Raw genomic sequence first — 20,027 nt, forward strand, 5'->3', positions numbered from 1 at the left:
AACATTACTGTTACTAATTGTGGTCATGCAAAAGGAGGGAAGTTGTATCCTGGCCAGATTTTAACCTGGATAGTTATATTATGGCTATGTTAAAAAAAAATATCTCCACTGGATAAAGTATTTGTTTCCTGTCCTAAATTATTGGATATTGTTTGTTTGTGTGTACTGTTAAGTATATGTTGTGTTAGGGTGTCTGGTGAAGTGCCTTTGGAAGAAACTCACTTACATTTATATAGTGCCTATCAGATTCATTTTAAGTCTCTAAAGGGACAGTGTGAATTGATAAAACTGTTATAAAGAAGAATGTGTTGTACCGTCAGTCTGAGTAGAATTTATATTGATAACTACTATTTCCAGGTCTCAATATAGCTATTTAAAAAAAAAGAGGAAATTCCCGAAACACTAGTATTTGTAATAGGCATTATGCCATCATCAGATTATCCTAAGAATCCAAGTTAAAAGTCTGAATACAGAAGAGCATTCTATGCAGTCTATACAGCTGTTCCTTTTCCCAGACTTTGAACTCTGACCTCAAAACCAAGATAGAATATTAACAGGTTTCAGGAACAGTATCTAATAGACTACACTGCTAAGAACAGTCACAATTAGCGTTTTTATCTCCAATAAATGGAACATTTTGGGAGGTTATTTAGTAGAGCACTAGAAATTCTGGCAAATGATTTTTCCATATCTTTAAACAAAGTTAACTTGTGTAAAATAATTCTTAATTAAACTCTGTTTAAAAGCAAAGACTTAACAGCAAAATTTGCTTTCCATTTTTAATTTCTTCTTTTAAAGTTTTCTGTTTTCCTAATTTATCACACAGAATCTGTTCTCTCCATTAACTATTAATGTTCATTGTTTCTCTTTGTAGAGATGTGACGGTCTCAAAACTGACATTAATAAAACTGACTGATCCTCCTCCCATTAATGCTAGCATAGAAACTCACATTTAAGGAAAGCAGGGTTGGGTTCTAGCCAGATTTATCATGTGATGAATGGGCTTTCTTTGCTGTTTCATGTGGTTCTGATCTGAATCAGTATGGTGTGATGCACTGAAGTTGTAGATTCAACTTCTGGAACTTTTAATAGTTTTCCTGTTTTTGCAATAGATATTCTACTTTACAAAATAAAAGCTTCTATAAAGGCATGACAGCAGCAGTTCATGGATTATTGTCTCAGATCTGGGAAAGCAAGTGATGTGCAGAGTCTGGCGAGCCTGCCCTCTCCTTTAACTCCCTATCTCGAGGGTTAGGTCACATAGGACACAGGAAATATTTCCTTAAAAACAGTTTTCTTTGCTGCTTACAAACATAGTAGAGAAGCTGGACATCAGGACCTAAAACTTACAGCATTGTATGTTTGTGCAACGACACTTGAAAAACAAGCAGTGATTTTGTAGGAATTAGTCTAGAATTGCCGCATAGGATCAGCATTGTTGTGATTGTTATTATTGGAGTACAGTGGAGTGTGTCTTGGAGAAATGGATACCTGATGTGACTTTTTAAAATATTTGAGGTACTGATGGATACTATTATCCTGCTAGCAACAAATGAGGGGTTTAACTGAACCTTGGTAGGAGCAAGAACAAAATGGAGTTAAGACTTGTGATAATTCTGAATATGAAGTAAAGGGTATTAGCATTCTCTGGAATGCTTATTAAAGAAAAAGGTAATTTACAAAGAAAGCCTAAAATGTAAAAAAAACATTTTTCAGACTGTAGCAGGGTGACCCCCTGCTTGGGCCCAGAGGGGTTTAAAAGTGACCTGGCAGGGCTTGAGAGCGGCGGTTCTCAAGACTGGGCTAATTGAGGAAGTGGCTGCAGGTGAGGCCACGCCCCAAACTGAGCCACAGCTGGCCCCTATAAAAGGCCAGGGAAGCCAAGGGCAGACAGTCTCTCTCTGCCTTCAGAGAGGGATGGGCCTAGCTGCTTAGCTTGAGGCTGAATACCTGAGTGGAGCAGGGCCGGGGAAAGGCTGAGGAGCTCTAGCCAGGAAAGCCCCAGGCTGCGGCCTAGCACAAGGCCAACGGGTACTGGGGGTTGCAGAGGGCAGCCCAGGGGTAGGCCAAAGCAGCAGGTCCAAACCCAACCCGGCCAATGATGAATAGGCTGATACTGCAGTCTGCCCCAGGGTGTGGGGCTAGACAATGACTGACAGTAGCCACATATTGAGGCAAGGTAGGGATAGAGGGTGGGGGTTCCCTGAGACAAAGGGGGAATCCCAGAGCGAAAAAGGGGTTACTGCCAGGGGGCAGCACCCTGGAGAAAAGGGGCATTGGGTCCAGGGAGGGACATGGGGGCCTGAGAACAGGTGGATCACCAGCCTGCAGAGGGCGCTCTGGTGCTGAACAAAGCTAATTCCCAGAGTAACCAGCAGGAGGCGCCGCAGGGGTGAGTCGACCCGTTTACAAGACTCAGAAGTTATTTGCCAGCTCTTGGGAATTACCAAAAGTTCAGATGCTCAGGATAATATTATTAGTAATTTTAGGAATGAAATTTGTTGCCTCTCTTCTTAGTGGTAGATAAAGCTTTTGGGGGAAAATCTACCCAACAATGCCTAATACTACAATAGTTACTGATACAGATTTGCTCTAAATTCACATAATTAAGGGAGACCAGGGGGTCTAGAATTAAATGTCTTCTGCATAATTTTTCTGAAGAATTTTCCCTGTTGTAGCAGAGGACTCTCCAGTTGAAAGCGGAGAGACTGAACTCTCCAAACTAATCCATGATTGTTGGAAAGTCTGAATATTGTTTAACTCAAACTGATGGCACAGCATTATTTTCAGGATCACAAACTGAGTTTGGTATTAGAATTTACAACCCAGCTTCTTCCCTTCTTTTCCTAGGAAATGTCCCTAAACTTCATCTTAAACACTTGAAATATCCTTCATGATGATATCACCCACATACTATTTGTCATGCTTGAATACTGTGTATCTTAGTATCAGAGCTGGTGGCAACCTTAACAAGTTCCATATTTTTTAAAAGACTGATTTAATGATCACATGTATATTAAGAAGACAAATTTATTGCCCACACACCATAAACAGACAAACAAATTGCCAGTGAGATTAACAAAAGACTCTCTGTGCTGCTCTCCCATGACCACTCTGCCAAAAAGGACATGGGGGGAGGGTGCGGCGAGGAAAAGGAAAAACATCTCCCCTGCAGAGATTTCAGCAGCTTTACTCTGTAGTGACCTTTATTTCCCCTCACTGCTTACTGCAGTCCCTGAAAATGGGCAGGACAGACAGTCTACAAGCATCAGAAGGCAAAGATAGTGCAAAAAACTGACATCGCTGTAATTAATTTGTCACTAATTACTTAACCTAAGTTCTCATATTGCATTGGGCCCAGGAGAAAGAGGGAACATGGGAATGAGAGGAAAACTTGAAATAGCTCATTTTATGTATTTTTCTCTTTCTAATTTAAATTCTGTGGTCATCCCACTGTCATTCAATTCTGTTGTGAATTAAGCCCATGGCTGTTTTGTCGTGTGCAGCATTTCAATAAGGCTGGACTTTAAAAATTGTTAGTTTGCCTGTTACCTACCCAGCATTCACCATCTCCCCTTTTCTTGATCAGAGTTTAAACATTTAAAAGCTTAATATTATGTTTTTCCATTCCTTTATATGAGATGGGATGTACAAGTCCTATACAAAATCAGGCAGAGGCCCTGCCCCATGCTAGAGAAACCATTCAACCTGAAAGCGAAGATTCCCACCTGGTATCATTGAGGCAGGCATATAAGCAGGAGGGAAGTGTGTGGGTAGGGGCCTTTCAGAGCATGTCTATACCCAAGTATAAGGCCACCTGACTCCCTGGGCTAGTCCATGCCACAACATCCATACTGCTATTTTTTATTTTTTTTTAGTACAGCTAGCATGTGTCTGTCTACCTGGGCTGGGAATCACGCTCCCAACTGCAGCGAATACATACTCTCCCAAGGGAGGAGATACTCATTCCATACTCCAGGGAGTAAGAGCCAGAAAGTTCTCAGACCAAACCCCAACCAAGATGCATGAAGATTCCGAGAAACAGACTGGTTGGTCACACCAGATGTCTGTAGTATTTGACTCTCCTCTTAATTCAAGGAGGTCATGAAGCAAGGCAACTCCCAGATCAAGAGGCATTAGTAAGTTGGGGAAACTTGACAGTTTCAACCTCTCCAGAGGGCTGTACTCCTCAACACAGAGTCTGTTAAGATTGCTTATTTTGCCCATCCAAGAAAAGTGTGCAAAGGCAAAACTATGGGTATGTGAAACAGTCACCAATATCTAGCAGTGGCCATTTTAAATAAGGCTGTACATTCTGTCCTTCCACCTTACCACTTATCTTCCAGTAGTAGTCACCTGGGCATAGACAACTGGGAGCTTTACTCTCTTCTCCCCCTCAAAAAAAAAAAGTGTGGAGATTTCATCATTAAATAAAGGAAATGCTGATTTTTTTTAACAGAAGCTCATTTATCTCGCTTTATTAAAAGTGGACAAATTTACTTAAAGTCCAGAATTACTCATTAAAGTGATATTCAACAGCTAGACAACCTTTTTTTTATTGGGAGGCACATGCTAGGGATAAAATACTATGTCCCTGTGTTACCTTCCCTCCCAGATATTTCAGTACATTTTCTTTATACGCATAGATGCCTCACTGCATGTTATCCAGAAGTGGATTTGTATACAGCAAAAATAATTGTTACTGTTCGTTATCTGGTGAGTCCAAAAATAGTAATTTATTTTCTTCCTCCCCTATGTAAAGTCTCCTATGAAGGCATTTCCCACATAGGAAATGGTATGAGCCATTTATTAATTATTATTATTATTATTTTATTGTGGATTTAGAGCTTTTAATAGCTGCTGAGTTGACGCTTTTTATCCACAGAAGTAGCAGTGCAAATTTCGCACCTTGCCCTGTTACTGCCCAGTTCCTACCAAGAAACAGTTTTTAGCCACCAGCAAAATATGCCATTTCCAGTGTTTTCTATTCATTAAACTATAAGCAGATACAGAGCCACAAAGAGAATCTGAGGACATTTGTTGAAGACCTGGATTGGGTCAAAATGGGCCTTTCCATGGTGGTACCAGCACTTATCTTGTGCCCTTATCAATTTCTGCAAAATGTAAGCTTTAATTGCTTTACAAAACTAGGTTGCTAGCTCTTATAGTTGTGAAAACTTTCTGAACATGAACCAATACAGTACTGAGTCTGCAGACCAACAGAATGAAACAGCTCTAAAGGCCAAATACCAAGTCTACCCCATCACTCATTGGAAACAGAAGATCCTAAACAATGTGCCCTTGCCATGGTTCCACTGCAGAGTTTCAGCAAAGGGGGCACAGAGACAGAACTGTCCTCTTCCATACAAGCAGCCCGTTGTGGGTAGGGTTTATGTACAGTGGCAGGGCACTGTGGGGAAACTTGCATTCCGACAGCTAATGCTGCAGCTGTTCTGTGATTTCATAGAGGCCACCAAACTAGGGCTGTCTATGTCTGGCACCTTTCATCAGTAGTAAATTCATTTAGTGTGGGATTTTCAAAAGCACCTAAATGACTCAGGACCACTATTCTGTTCTATACTATATAGATTCATCCCAGTATCTGAGCACTTTCCAGCATTGCACTAAACAACATAACTAAGATCTGTCGTGTTTGTTCTCTGATCCTCTCCCTAGGGGGAGAAGTGTGTACAGTGGAGTGTGTGTCTTTAACTGTGTGTCTGTCTATAAGTTTGTTAGAGAAAGGAAGGGGAAAGAAAGAAAGTCCCATTGACTATCAAGAGCAACATTAAAAAGATTGAAACTTGAATGTTAACACTATAGCAGTATAGTTCTAAAGTAGAAACATTGACACTTGGAACTTTCAGAGAGATGGATTCATCATTTTGAATATCTTTAAACATTATAGTACATAATTCCTTATATAACAATTTCTGAAGTGGAATTTACTCATCCAACTCTCCTTGCTTCTGCATTTATGTTTAACTGCGTGCATAAAAATAAAAGCCAATATGTTTTTTTTACATTTCAGGAACATGTGAGGGGAACAAAGATACACTGTGTAACCTGTGTCTCATACTTTCAGCATCCCTTGACAATCATGAGCCATAGGATTCATTACAGTCAGCTTATCTTGGCAGGCTGATAACAGGGCACTATTGTACTAGTTAGACAATCTGGGCAGCATGTGACCAAATAGAAAATAATTTCAAATGTTACATAGTGCAGGCAATCCTAGTAAATATTGGTCTGTCCCGGCTAAATCAAACATCACATCAAAGATACTCTACTGTGCCACAGAGAAATCATAAATGTCAACCACAAAAGCTGTCTGTGAATTCACTACAAAGCTGAGATGTGTTTTAAGATTAAGTTAAATTGCCCTGAAAATCACTGGGGTGTTAAAATAAATACACATATAACATTTAGTGTGGGTGAAATTGTACTCTCCCATGAAAAGCCCAAGTAAATGCAAAATAAAAGATAAAATTCTCCATATACAACCCACAGTCAGGGCATAGGTAACCCTCAGCTGGATTTCAGCTACTACTTTTATCCATAGATTCCCACTGTACTTAATCACAAACTCTCATCACTCTCCTGCATGCTACCATGTAAGTGTATCACTGAAGAGCTGAGCTCCAGAGTGCACAGGTGGCTGTGGAGTTCAACTACATTTTGAGATTTGTGCAGCCCCTTGATGATTAGGATCATTTCTCTTTTAAAGAATAAAGAGAAGCAGAAACACAGTGAGAAGGGATGAATTTCCTCTTTTGAGTCCAGTTTTTTTAAATTATAGGAAAGGCTCAGTTCTTTGATGTGAATGCAGAGCCTCTTCACTGAAGTCAGTGGAGTTACTCCATTGTAATTGTGTCAAGTATCAGGAGGTAGCCGTGTTAATCTGTATCCGCAAAAACAACAAGGAGTCTTTAAAGTGCCACCGGACTCCTTGTTGTTTCCACTGTAACTGAAATTTACACTAGTGTAGCTGAGAACACAATTATTTGGTCCAGTGTATAATAATCAGAGTATGGAATAACAGAAAATATGTGGCATTTACTTCTTTTACAAGTATCTGAGCTAATTGTTTTCTTCATGTAGTGAAACAACAGTCTGGAGTATATACAATATGTGGGCAAAGAAAAATGCTTATAATGAAGAAAGAATGCTGAATAAGTATAACTGTCTGATTTCTTTCAATCAGAGGAGTCCTGAATAATATAAAAATAGTATAATGGCATGTCTTAGCTCATCATGAAGAAAGATACTGTTGGAATGAAATCTCAGATGGATGTTTTAAGTAAATTCAAGTTCAAACGTTTATCTGAACAGTGCTCTGAAAATGGCAATGTAGTGTTTTTGTTAACACCGCCTCCTGAAAGCATAAAATTGCTCTTCTGTCAAAGCAATTTTAAATGAACTCTATCCTGAATGAGAAATATCCTTCTTTTCCTCTTATCTCTGGGAATTACAGTCATGCTAAAAGGCAATTAGAGTCAATCCCATTATCAGCTGCCATCTTTAAAAATACTGAGTTATGTATAAATTAATTGCATCAATAACTAATGCTATTCTAAGTTGGGTGCTCACTGTATATCTTAGAAAATACTGTTGATTCTTCTAATACTTTTTGTTGTTGTTGTTCCACGTTAAGAACTTGGTAGTACACAGTAGCAAATACATTAGGACTTGTCTACATGGCACAGTAGTGCACATCAACGGGGTGTGAATTCTAATGCACACCAACATGTGGCTCATTAACTGACCTGTGTAGACCCTACTGGCACACACTAAAAATTCCCTAGTGCGTGTTAATATAGACCCATTTCAAACAGTACTACATTAATGCACACTAGGGAACTTTTAGTGAACACCAGCAGGGTCTCCACGGGCCACTTAGTGCACAACACATTGGAGCACATTAGAATTGTACACTGATGTGCACCACCACACTGTGTAGACAAGCCCAGAGAGACCTTCATGCATAATAAAAATTGTTGCTCAGCCAACATCAGTCACAAAGCAGCCCCTGCCTACTAAGCCAGTGAGCACGCCTGAAAATTGTTTCAGACGGAATCAAGTTCTCCAGCTATCTTTGGGAAGGTTAAAGTGTCATGATAATAGTTGGTTTTGGAATGTCACAGGGGAGAAACAATAAATGACAATGTCTTAATATTCAAAGTTAATAATTACTGAATTCTCAGAGGTGAAAACTTATTAGAGGTGTTCACAATCACACACACAAAATCCATTTACATAGATGTGTATGTATTTGTGTGTGTTGCATACAAAAAAAACAACCCCTATATGAATGTTCAGGTTGCAAAGCTAAGTACTAAAAAATTAGGAAATGCCAGAATTAAGGTTGTCTATGAGTATACAGGCTTCTACAACATGAGCTAACTGTGAAACTGGCAGCAGTAGTAGGCTATTATCCTCTATGTGACTCAGCCACTAGAGGGTGATGAGACACAGATTTTTCCAGTGTATTTAACATCTATTTGACAGCAGAGGAATGTGGAGACTTAGGAATCCTGGATTCGATTCCAGGTTTTGGAGGGAGTGTGGTAGAGTGACCTACAGACCTTCCTGCCCCTGTTCCCACTACTCACTCTCTCTCTGATCCCCTCTGCATCTGTCCATCACTGCCCCCAACTTGCTCCTCACCTCTCTGTATTCCTTCAGGTCAGGTAGCTTCCTCTTCACTGCCTAAGCACCAGCAGCAGGAGCATGGAGAGAGAGAAAGAATCTTTCTGCTGTCAGTCCTGGTGCCACAACAGCCCCCAGCAGCCAGGAACAGTGATTAATTGCAGGAAAAGTCCTCCTCCCCATTGTACAAACCATGGGATAGAGCATGCTCAGTTGTTCTGTAGAGAAGGAGCATGCTCATTACAGTCAATACATAGGAGCTGTGAGAGTATGGGGAATGCTAGGAGCAGACAGAATTTTTGGCGAATGATATTGACAAACTCTAACAAGTCTCTATTCAGCATGTGTGAGCTGCACTTTTCAGAGATTTATATCTTAAATTTTCATGGGGCAATAAAAGGAACATTCCTGCCACAAGGACACCCCATTTTTCCACCCTCATCAGCTAAATTTCAAGTCCCTGCTCCAACCTATGGCATCACTATAGCTTCTCAGTAAAAGGGTTTGTAAGAATTTTTTAACATGGGCAAGACAACATTTTCCCTAATGTCTGCCTCAGAAATGGCTGAATAATTTTATCTAAAACTTTCCAAAAAACTTCAGGCCGAGACAAGCACTGGCATGGAAAATTTCAGCCCAAATGTTTAAAGTTTGTCAAAATTAAAAGTAACTGAAAACAGGGCCTATACAAGAAAGTGTTAGGCAACCTTAATTATAGGTGATACTAACAACTCCTTCTATAGCATATGTTGTGTGTGCATCATAAAATGTACAGTTACCCTGAAAGTCTAGATAATCAAAAGCAAGCTACAAATAAATGTTATTGCCTCTAAAACACTCAAATTATCTGCTTTAACTTGCAGTGAAGGAAATCTGGCCACAAAGCAAGTTGTTTTCCTTCAGAGACCTGTTATGTGGAATTCAACTACCCAGAGTCCAGAGGTGAGTAAGGATTATGTTCTTACTGTAGTTGAATATGGACAGTGATTGGTGGCTGCTGATTAACCTTTTGCATCAACAGTTTTAGGTAATGATTTTTAGTTTCATACAGAAGCAAACTAGGATTTGAAATTAGGGAATAAAGAATGATAGAATGAGCCTTAACTATAGAAAGTTAGATGCAGGTTTCTAGAGGATATTAGCAGTTGTCTCAGTAATGTCACGTTGGGGTTTTTTAGTTTAGTTTCGTTTTGTTTTTCCCCTTTTTGACTGGTTTGCATTTTATCTCAATTTTATCTCATTTAGTGTGACCTTGGCCAACTCATTTAGGCCAGCAATGCAGTTAGTTAATAAGTGAAGCAGTACCTGGATGAAAACAATATCTCGTATATAGCCTAAAATCTATTATTTAGACTGAAATATTGTTTCCAGAATTAATCTCTGGTTGGATATCCTGTAGCTGTTCCTTCAAGAACTTTGGCAAGCCTTTCAATGCACTGCAACCATACAAATTCTGCTGGTATTCCACATCATAAAGAAAACTTCTTTCTGATCTCAGGTTTCATATTTATACATACAGAGAAACATGAAAGGTGGAAGTATGCATACCAACAGGCAGAGTCTAATCAATTGAGATGAGCTATCGTTGCAGGAGAAAAAAACTTTAGAAGTGATAATTAAGATGGCCCATAGAAGGTGTGAGGAGAACTTAACATAGGAAATAGATTCAATTGGTGTATGACCCAACCCATTCCCAGTCTTTGTTTAAACCACAGTTAATTGTATCTAGTTTGCATATTAATTCAGTTCAGCAGTCTCTCTTTGGAGTCTTTTTTTGTTTTTTTGTTGCAAAATTGCCACCTTCAAGTCTGTCACTGAGTGGGTAGAAGTTGAAAGTGTCTCCCACTGGTTTTTGAATGTTATGATTCCTGATGTCAGATTTGTGTCCATTTATTCTTTTGCGTAGAGACTGTCCGGTTTGCCATGTACACATGGAGAGGGCATTGCTGGCACATGATGGCATATATCACGTTGGTAGATGTGCAGGTGTACGAGCCCCTGATGGTGTGTCTGATGTGATTAGGTCCTGTGATGGTGTCACTTGAATGGATATGTGGACAGAGCTGGCATCGGGCTTTGCAGGATAGGTTCCTTAGTGTTAGTGTTGTTGTTGTATGGTGTGCGTTGCTGGGTGAGTATTTGCTTCAGGTTGGGAGGCTGTCTATAAGCAAGGACTGGCCTGTCTCAAAATATCTTTGAGAGAGAGGCATCATCTTTAACGAAAGGTTTTAAATCTTTGATTATTCGCTGGAGAGGTTTTTTGGGGGCTGGTAGGTAATGGTGCTAGTGTTGTGTTATTTTTTTTTTTTTAGGCCTGTCTAGTAGGGTGGCTTCTGGGTACTCTTCTGGCTCTGTCAATCTGTTTTTTCACTTCAGCAGGTGGGTATTGTAGGTTTAAGAATGCTTGATAGAGATCTTGTAGGTGTTTATCTCTGTCCAAGGGATTGGAGCAAATACGGTTGTATCTTAGAGCTTGGCTGTAGACAATGGATCGTGTGGTGTGTCCGGGATGGAAGCTGGAGGCATGTAAGTAAGTATAGCGGTCAGTGGGTTTCCGGTATAGGGTGGTATTTATGTGACCATCGTTTATTAGCACAGTAGTGTCTAGGAAATGGACCGCTTGTGTCTCAGAACTCCTTGAGAAGAATATGCAAGTGATAGCATAATCTTTAGGTGAGCTGTGTGACAGGACATATGTTACCACATGAAAAAAAAATGTGGTAACAATAAAAGGCCCAAGAATAGCCCCTGCAGCAGCTGAACTTCAGCTGCTCCCTGTTCCATTTGGGGAACTCCCTCCTTGTAGCAACACTATAAAAGGCACATTGAGCATTATAGAGCTGGTGGTAATAACCACATGCAGTCAAGGGCCAGAATTGCACAAGCAGTTGCAGATATGCAGTGTAGTAAATTCTGCCATCCACACAGCCCCACCAAGGAAGGCAGGACAAACCCTTGTAAGACACTGCAGATATGTCCATCTGTATTCAGACCCAAATTTGCAACTTCACAGATAAACATTTTTGTAATAGTATTGTGTGATATAATGACATCTTCCCTTTGTCCATCTGTGTTGACAACTCCATTAGCCTCCCAGAATCTCAGGCTCACCACCCTGAAGTCATATTTGAACCCTCCCTGTCCTTCTCTCCTCACATCCAAGCTGTCACCACATCCTGTACTAATCTCCCACTCTCTCTCTGTTCCTGGTTCATGCCCGGATTATCTCTTGCCTAGACTAGCATAACTTCCTCCTCTCAAACCTCCTCCCAGATCTGAAGAAGAGCTCTGTGTAAGCTCAAAATCTTGTCTCTCTCTCACCAACAGAAGTTGGTCCAATAAAAAAAGGTATTAACTTACCTCCCCTTCTTCCTCCTCTCTGCCTCTTGTCTCTCCCTTTCCAATCTAATATATATATACAGCTCAAATTGTTATCTCCAGTCATGTCACATTCTCTTCATCCACATACTTGCATTTTTTTATTCGCTTTCTTGTCTCTTTACTCAAAGTACAAACTCCTTGCCTTCAAGACTTTGTATGCTGTTGCCCTTGCCTACATCTCAGCAAGCTTCAACCTATTCCTCCTCTTAGATTTTGCCAGCACCTCAGGTTTTAATGCACCCTTTGTCTTTTGTCTCCAGCTTGTTGCTTTGCAACTTTTTCACACTGCCCCTTTGCCTGGAACAGTTTCCTTCCTCCAGGACCAGGGCCGGCTCTACTGTTTTTGCCGCCCCAAGCAGCGTGCCGAATTGCCGCCGTGGATGGCAGGGGCAGTCCGTGTGCCGTATGGGCGGCACGTGCGTTTCGGCGGCGGCGGCAATTCGGCGGCAGCTTCTATGTTCAGCTGTCCACGGCGGCGCAGCTTCTGTCTTCTGGCTGAAGACAGAAGCTGCCTCCGAATTTCCGCCGCTGCGGAAACGCGCGTGCTGCCCTAACAGCACACGGACTGCCCCGCCATCTGCGGTGGCAATTCGGCGTGCTGCTTGGGGGCAAAAACACACAGACTGCTGCCCCTTGCAGATTGCCACCCCAAGCACCTGCTTGGAATGCTGGTGTCTGGAGCCGGCCCTGTTCAGGACACCAACTGTCCTCAGTTATACTCTTCAAATCCTGTTATTTATTCTTTTCATGCCTGACATTAAACTCTTAATGATTTATCTCATTAATTTTTTTAAATGACATCTTGTTAGTTCCAAATCAGTGTTAGCTGTTAACAGACCAAACTATGTGACTTTTCTGATGTTTTCCTTGCCCTGTGGGTTTTTTTTTTTCTGTATTATGTATAATTTGGATTTTAAATCTCCCCTCAGGGACCTTGTCTTCCTGTATATCTGTAATGCACCACACACACTACTACTAACTATTAATTATTATTATCTCCACCACCACCTATAAAGCAATTACAGAACAATTAAGGCAGGTTCCCACTGTGAGAGGTTTAAAATCCAAGTAAACTGTAGTTTGTTAAAAATAATCCATCTGAGTGACTGATCAGACTTGTAAAAGTGCTTGACGTTCAAGACAGGAGACATTTGTACACCCCACCCACCCCCGTTTAAATTCTTTGTTTCACCTAATCCTGTGACGATCAGCAGTTGGATGACCTTTACATCCTTTGAGTTAAAAAACCATAAGGATAGCGTGTGCTGTAGCCATTCTTTTATTTAATTGAAATCTGAATGCCTTGACTTAAATATTAATGTACAGAAAGTCTGTAAATAAGGAATAGTTGATGTATATCTACCTACTGTCATATGGGACCAGTGTATTTAAAACATAAAAGCACACAGTATCTAAATACACATGCCCTTTCTAGCACTGATGAATGTTTTGTTTCTCTAGCAGGAAATCTCAATGCACTGAGGTCATTTCAGTGCGGAATGAGTAAGTGGTTCAGTCTGGAGCTGAATAGCATTTTTTAAACTTTTCCTGTTTTTCCATTTATAACATGATTTTTGTCTAAACCTTAAACTTGACTAAAGAGACAAAATGTCATAAAGGATAAGTCATTTCAAAAAAATGGCCATGGTTTAGCAACCAAACAATTCTTACCTCTATATACCTCCATTTAATGGATGAAATCCAAATGCTTACTAATTCTGCCTGACTAATGTAGTCTGTCTCACAAGCTGTGTACCGTGCAGATAGATTTCACGTCTAAACTCAGTTATTGAGATCTGAAGCATTCTCCATTTTTAACTTCTGCCCTAGAAACTCTTAATGAATAAATTCTCGTTAAGATGATCCCTGCATGAGCTAGTTATAATCTGATATACGTGAGGTATTAAATGTTGGCAAATTAATGTTTCTTTTTGCTTAGAGAGACCTAGGTGACCTCCTGGTACTGAGGATTACACTTTGACTTGTATTTTATTCTTGACTATGTCTCTTTTCTGATGGCTGTTGTGAAGTTTGCGTTATGTTGAAGCTGTTGTTTTTCAAGAAACCTCTTTAGGCCCAAAATGTAGGTTTTATAAAAACAAGAGAATTGTTTCTTGTTTAAAAATAAAATTCTGATGGAAACCGTTTTTTGTTTGGGTCTAAAAACATTCCCCTAAAGCATTTGCAGCTCAAACATTGCAGCACATTATAGCACATGAGAGTCAGAAAGTGAAACTGAGTAGGTTACCTCAGTCTAACTGGTTGAATGACACAAAGTAAATAAATAGCCTCAGTATTGCCTATCCCAACATTTAAATATGATGAGTCAAGCTCCAGAAACCATGAGATTGGCTTAAAAATCATGAGATTTTAAAATCCGTAATTTTGAGGTTCTTTTTATTTGCTTTCTCATAGTGGAGTCTTTAGGCTTCACAAGTTTTAAACTTTTCTTTGCAACTATAAGGGCTAGAAATGCACTTTATTTTTGTTTTCTAAGGAAGTTGAGATTGCCAGGTAATAACATGATTCTAGCAGCAGGGACTTTAAGAAAAACACCAAATATCACAGCATTCATAATAAAAATAATGAGAGTTGGCAACACTGTAAATATCAGCCCTTACCCTCCCTTCTACTGCGCAGGGTGTGGAAGCCTGACCCCAGGTAGCAGCTGGTATATGCAGCTTACTTTTCTCAGCAGCAAGGGTCTGCCCTGTTTTGGGGAAAATGCCCCAAACTTGTTCTGTGGCCCCACAAGCCCCCCGAAGAAAGCATTAATTAGGAACTGTCCATTTCCTCTCTCCTCCACTTCAGGCTTTATGATGGGATGGTAGAATTTTGTCTGGCACATGATTTCCTTACTTTACCTGAAGAGGTGTAATGTTTCAATGGCCTCTTGGATTACAGGATCATATTTTAATGTTTTTCATCTAATGATAGTTATAACATTTGTTTCCCTCAACAAATGGTTCAGAGGGCAATGCAACTAAGTCAGAAAAGCAACCCTGAATGATAAAGCTCTGACACTGACCCATACACAAAATTTTATTTGACTTTCTTCCTTCCTTTTGTGCAGGCCTCGCCACACCTCACTGAGGCAGCCAAACAAAATCTATTTCCCTTCTCTTTCTCCAGGGGCCACTACTTCCCTTTAGTCTTAATGTGCAGTCTGTCATGTATCAACCACCTCCACATCCCTTTCCTTTAGCCAAAAGGGACATTATTTAATAGTTTCAGAAGGGGTGCAGGGAAAAGTTCAAACTGTATAAGTTAATGCTGTGTAATGGTCTAAGAATGGCACAAGGGGTCAGGAACTCCTGTGTACTCATCTTGGCTCTGACACTTTCTTTGTGTGACCTTGGCCAACTCATTTAACCTATCCATGCCTCAGTTTCCTCACCTACAAAATGGAAATGATTATGCCTATTCACAGGGGTGAAATGGTTAATGTTTGTAAATGGCTTTGAATCTGTAAAGTGCTATATAAGTGCTAAATAATATAACAGCTACTTTCTGTTAACATGGCTCCTGTGCTTGCTCTAACCTTGATCCTATACAGTGTCTTTTGATCTGAGGCAATTACTTTCTTATTTCTCAAACTGAATACATTATTTCTTAAGTTTTATTCTTTATTTATCATTTCTATATTCCAAAGGAGTTTGTAATGTAGGGCAGCTATATTCTGGAACAAGCCAAAAAATTCCTGTGGTGTCCCATAAATCTCCTCTGTTACTACTCCTTAAATTAAATTCATGTGTTTTAGGTGTGGAACCTTTTTTAATCCTTTTAGCTGTTTATTCCGAAATCCAGGTTCTAACTCAGTTTTTTGCCTGTTCTATGTGACTCAGGGCTCAAACATCTCTTGTGTTTCAGAAAAAATCCACAAGGCAGCTCAGAAGTGACGAGAAAGGCAAAGTCTCTAGCAGAAGTACTGGGTTAGACACACCTACGTCTCACCCTGCAGAAAGTGGGCATCCACCTGATGAGTTTCATCTGTCTCCTTCTAAACGATGTTGGATCAAGGAAGGATCTACCCAATATGAAAGCTTCTCAGGATTCAATAGCAGCGATAGTGTGTTAAGGGAAATGGATGATGGACAGTTCGAGCAGGAAGATGGAGCCACTCAGGTCACGTGTATGTGACCAAGTAAGTAACTGTATTGGAGGGAACTGTAAATAATTAAAACAAATGTAAAGACTGAAGTTACTTTATATGCATTTGTATAATCCTTTGGTTTTCCCAGACTCATGTTTATATATCTTTTGCTACTTTCTAGAGTTATACGGTTAGCAAATACTACTACTACTGCTACTGTAAAATACCTTGGGTTTATGTCTGTTCTTAATGGAACATTGCATTTCTAGAACTCTGCTAATCTCATTGGTCATATTCTCAATGATGCTTATAAACAACAGGGAAGCAAACTTGGCAGGTCAGATATGGCTTGTGGTCTAAGAGACAGTGGAGTCGGAAAACATTATGCTTTCCACAATTAGAAGGAAATGGTATTTTTCTGAAAGAGTATCACAAATGTTGGAGGATTTAAAAAAATTAACTATAAAGTACTTGACTGTCCTTTTAAGTTTTAATTGCAATTTTTAGTTTATTTGCCGTGCCTAAATCCAGAACCTGTTAAACCTAGAAATGTCAGTGCTGCACTTTCAGTCTCAATGAGAGTACTGTAGCAGGATGTACCTAACACATAAAGCCACATTCCAGCTTGCATATGTGCACACTGTTAAAACCAAGAGCAATGGGAGTGTGTGGGGTGGATGTTTTCTGCCCTCATTCAGTTACATCTAAAAGAAAGGAGCTGTCAGGGACAATCCAAAACTAAGACAAAGGGCCTCCTAGGACATTCAGCACAACTAACTATTACCTTTCCAATCAATGGAAACAGATCATTTGGAAGGCTATGCAAAGAGTGTTACCAGTAAGATTATGGGTGCACAGTAATGCTGCTTGTATGTAGCTCTGTTTTGGGGGCAGTCATGTGGAAAGGCAAAATTAGACCCTCAGGATCATATATGAAAACATAAAAGCTATGTCTCAACTGAATACATATATCAGTGTGTATAAAATGTATTCACCTGTTCATGAAGTTCCTGGTTGGAAGAGACTTGCAGATGTAATTATGAAAACTATTATAGATCAGCATCTTCAAGGAGAGTAGCTCAAGAGGCCTGAGTACTGAGGAAACCCTAACATTGACATAGGTGTGTTGGAAGAGGTGTTAATAGTGATTTTCTGCAGCTGTATTGCAATAGTAATTCAGTCACTGCCTAATTTGATCAGCCATTTAGCTTATTATAAACCTCTGGAACCAAGTCATTAGTATAAAAATAAAGTAACAGTTTTCATCTTTTATTTTGATCAATGTTGGGCTCTTTAGGCTGGTATTGTAGTTCAGTCATTGCCTATAGAAAGTTGCCATTTAATTTATAGAGAATGCAAAAATTTTAAATGAGAAAAGGATGGAGAGTGGGGGAAGGCAAAGAAAAATGCATGTGTCGATGATAAAGGTGATTGAATAATGCAAGTTTTAGTTGCAATCAATCACTGTTATGGACATTATAAGCACAAGCTGTGACATGCACCTTCACAAGACATTTGATTAACAGGATCAATCCCTAATTTCATTTAAACTGATGGGAACAGATTTGGCCAAAATAAGAATTGCACAGTACTAAGAAAATGTAATTAAATGACAATCAGGGTCCTTTTACTACAGTTGGATGGAAGGAAGGCCTTGCTTAACTGACCCTTCTCTTTCTTTAACCACTTTGCACACACAATGCATTAGGTAAAATCCCCCTCCAGTATTATCCCATATACATCCCCTTTGAAGTGGCTCTATTCCAGTAGAATATTTATACTTCAAAGAAGTCTGCTGTGTTCTATTGCCATCGTGGAGCTCAGCAATGGAGAGAACAGCATTAACAGACTGCAAAGGGACTTCTGGCCCAGACTGGTAGGATGGTGGAATTCACAGTGGACAGAAGGAATGATCATTGGATCCTCAGGGGCCAGCACGGGGGTGAGAACATGTTTATGTTATTACGGTGTAATGAGCAACACTGAATCAAGGAAAGGTTTAGTGCTATTTCAGTTCAATTCAATTCCATGGGGTTTTGTTTGTTTTACAGAAAATCCAAGAAATAACGCACATCAGAGAATGAAATTATTTTAATGGAAGCTGGTAACAACCCCTCCATTTAAGCTGCCTAACACTTTTTCTGTTGTAGCAGATTCTTGCCAGTTTGTTTGGTTGCTTTGAGAAGCTGTAACACCTCTGGGTATTTAAATTTGGCAGAGAAAAAACGCTGGGATTAGAGATGTGCCTTTTACTTGTCCCATGAAATTCCATTCAGGTTTGGCGGAGTTATAAATGGTTTAAAATTGCCATTTTCCTTCTCGCTCTTGAATTCCTCAGGAAAATGTTGGTGGCATGTCAAAATAATAACATTTTGAAAGTTTTAAGAGCCCAGTCCATCTCACAGCGCACACAACTGGGTACACTGGGAACTGCCAGAGTAGCTTATGCAGTGGGGTTTTGGGGAAGAGCCTAGATGGGGTTTCCCCCATGCCCTCAGCCAAACAGACCCAGCATATGACTGCAGCATCTCATCCCATTTCTGGGGAGCTTGCTACACCTCCCAAGGTGGAGGGGACAGAGAAATCTAAGTCAGGCTTCTCAACCACCTCCAGGGATCCAGCACATAGTTCCAGTGGCCCACTCCTCCTCTAGGATAACAGCCTTCTTCTGCAGCCAGCTAATGTAGTTAGTCCTGTAGCTCAGGTGGTAGTTTGTTCTCCATTGCCAAAAGTTCAGGGTTCAAATGATCATAATGATGCAGGAATGGGGGTGTAAGAGTTCTTACAGTTATACATAAAAATGTTTTTACTTTTTTCCTTTTTTAAAAAAGCTACATTTAAAAAATGGTTTAGGTTGCAAAGTCCAGCACTTGCAGGTTAGGCAAATTTAGGGCTGCCTATGCAACTTTTGTTTGGCTCCCTGGTTCCTATTAATTATGGTACATAAGAATGGTCTGACCCAGTAGGGCCAAAGGTCCATCTAGCCCAGTATCCTGTCTTCTGACAGTGGCCAATGCCAGGTGCCCCAGAGGGAATGAACAGAACAGGTAATCACCAAGTGATCCATCCCCTGTCACTCATTCCCAACTTCTGGCAAACAGAGGCTAGGGACACCATCCCTGCCTATCCTGGCTAATAGCCATTGATGGACCTACCCTCCATGAATTTATCTAGTTCTTTTTTGAACCCTGTTATGATCTTGGTCTTCACAACATCCTCTGGCAAAGAGTTCCACAGGTTGGCTGTGCTTTGTGTGAAGAAATGCTTCCTTTTTATTTGTTTTAAACCTGCTGCCTATTAATTTCATTTGGTGACCCTTAGTTCTTGTGTTTGTTGTATTATGGTAAAGTCTTTAAGTGCATGATCACATGCTGTTTTTCCTACAGGACCCCTGCTTCAATAAGTACACAAGGGGAGACTTAAAATTTAGGAAATGCCAGATTTATGTTGAATGCTTGACTTTGTAACCAGAAAAACAAATGGCATTAAAAGATAGTTAATATACAATAAATACTTAGAGTATATCAGTCAAATCTGCAGAAGCAGCTAAATATGCGCACACAAAGGAAATAGGCAAATGTATCATTACACTATACCAAGAACTTTAACATGCAAACTTAAAGCTTTTTTCAAGTTATAAAAGCTCCAGTCCAACTGCTTTTTGGGGTAAAGTGCTAACTTGTATTCCTGTGTGGGATAGTTTAATGGTAGTAAATCCTAGAGAACATAAAACTTAGCCTACAGCTTTACTATTTGTTATGTTACCTGAAGTTGCAGTTATCTCCCAGAAACCTACTCTACAATTATTATACAGCTGTGCTGAGGTCCAGCACCTTTGTATTTCACTCATCTAAAAGATGACATATTAGTTTCTTCCCCCTGCAGGAGGCCCAGTGTACATACT

At 40.0% G+C, this 20,027-nt stretch overlaps 1 protein-coding gene across 3 annotated transcripts in view; it reads left to right on the forward strand.

Moving 5' to 3' along the window:
* The window catches only part of RFTN2 (raftlin family member 2), a 61,961-nt gene extending 42,776 nt beyond the window's left edge, over nt 1-19,185 (forward strand). For all 3 annotated transcript variants that reach the window (XM_039495380.1, XM_039495383.1, XM_039495382.1), the window contains exons 9-10: nt 9,513-9,591; nt 15,901-19,185. In XM_039495380.1, coding sequence (XP_039351314.1) covers nt 9,513-9,591; nt 15,901-16,170 — 349 coding nt within the window. In that variant the 3' untranslated portion in view covers nt 16,171-19,185. The remainder of the gene's footprint in view (nt 1-9,512; nt 9,592-15,900) is intronic.
* Nucleotides 19,186-20,027: the final 842 nt, after the last annotated feature.

Source organism: Mauremys reevesii, linkage group 11 (genome assembly GCF_016161935.1).
Source record: "Mauremys reevesii isolate NIE-2019 linkage group 11, ASM1616193v1, whole genome shotgun sequence".
Taxonomy (NCBI): domain Eukaryota; kingdom Metazoa; phylum Chordata; order Testudines; family Geoemydidae; genus Mauremys; species Mauremys reevesii.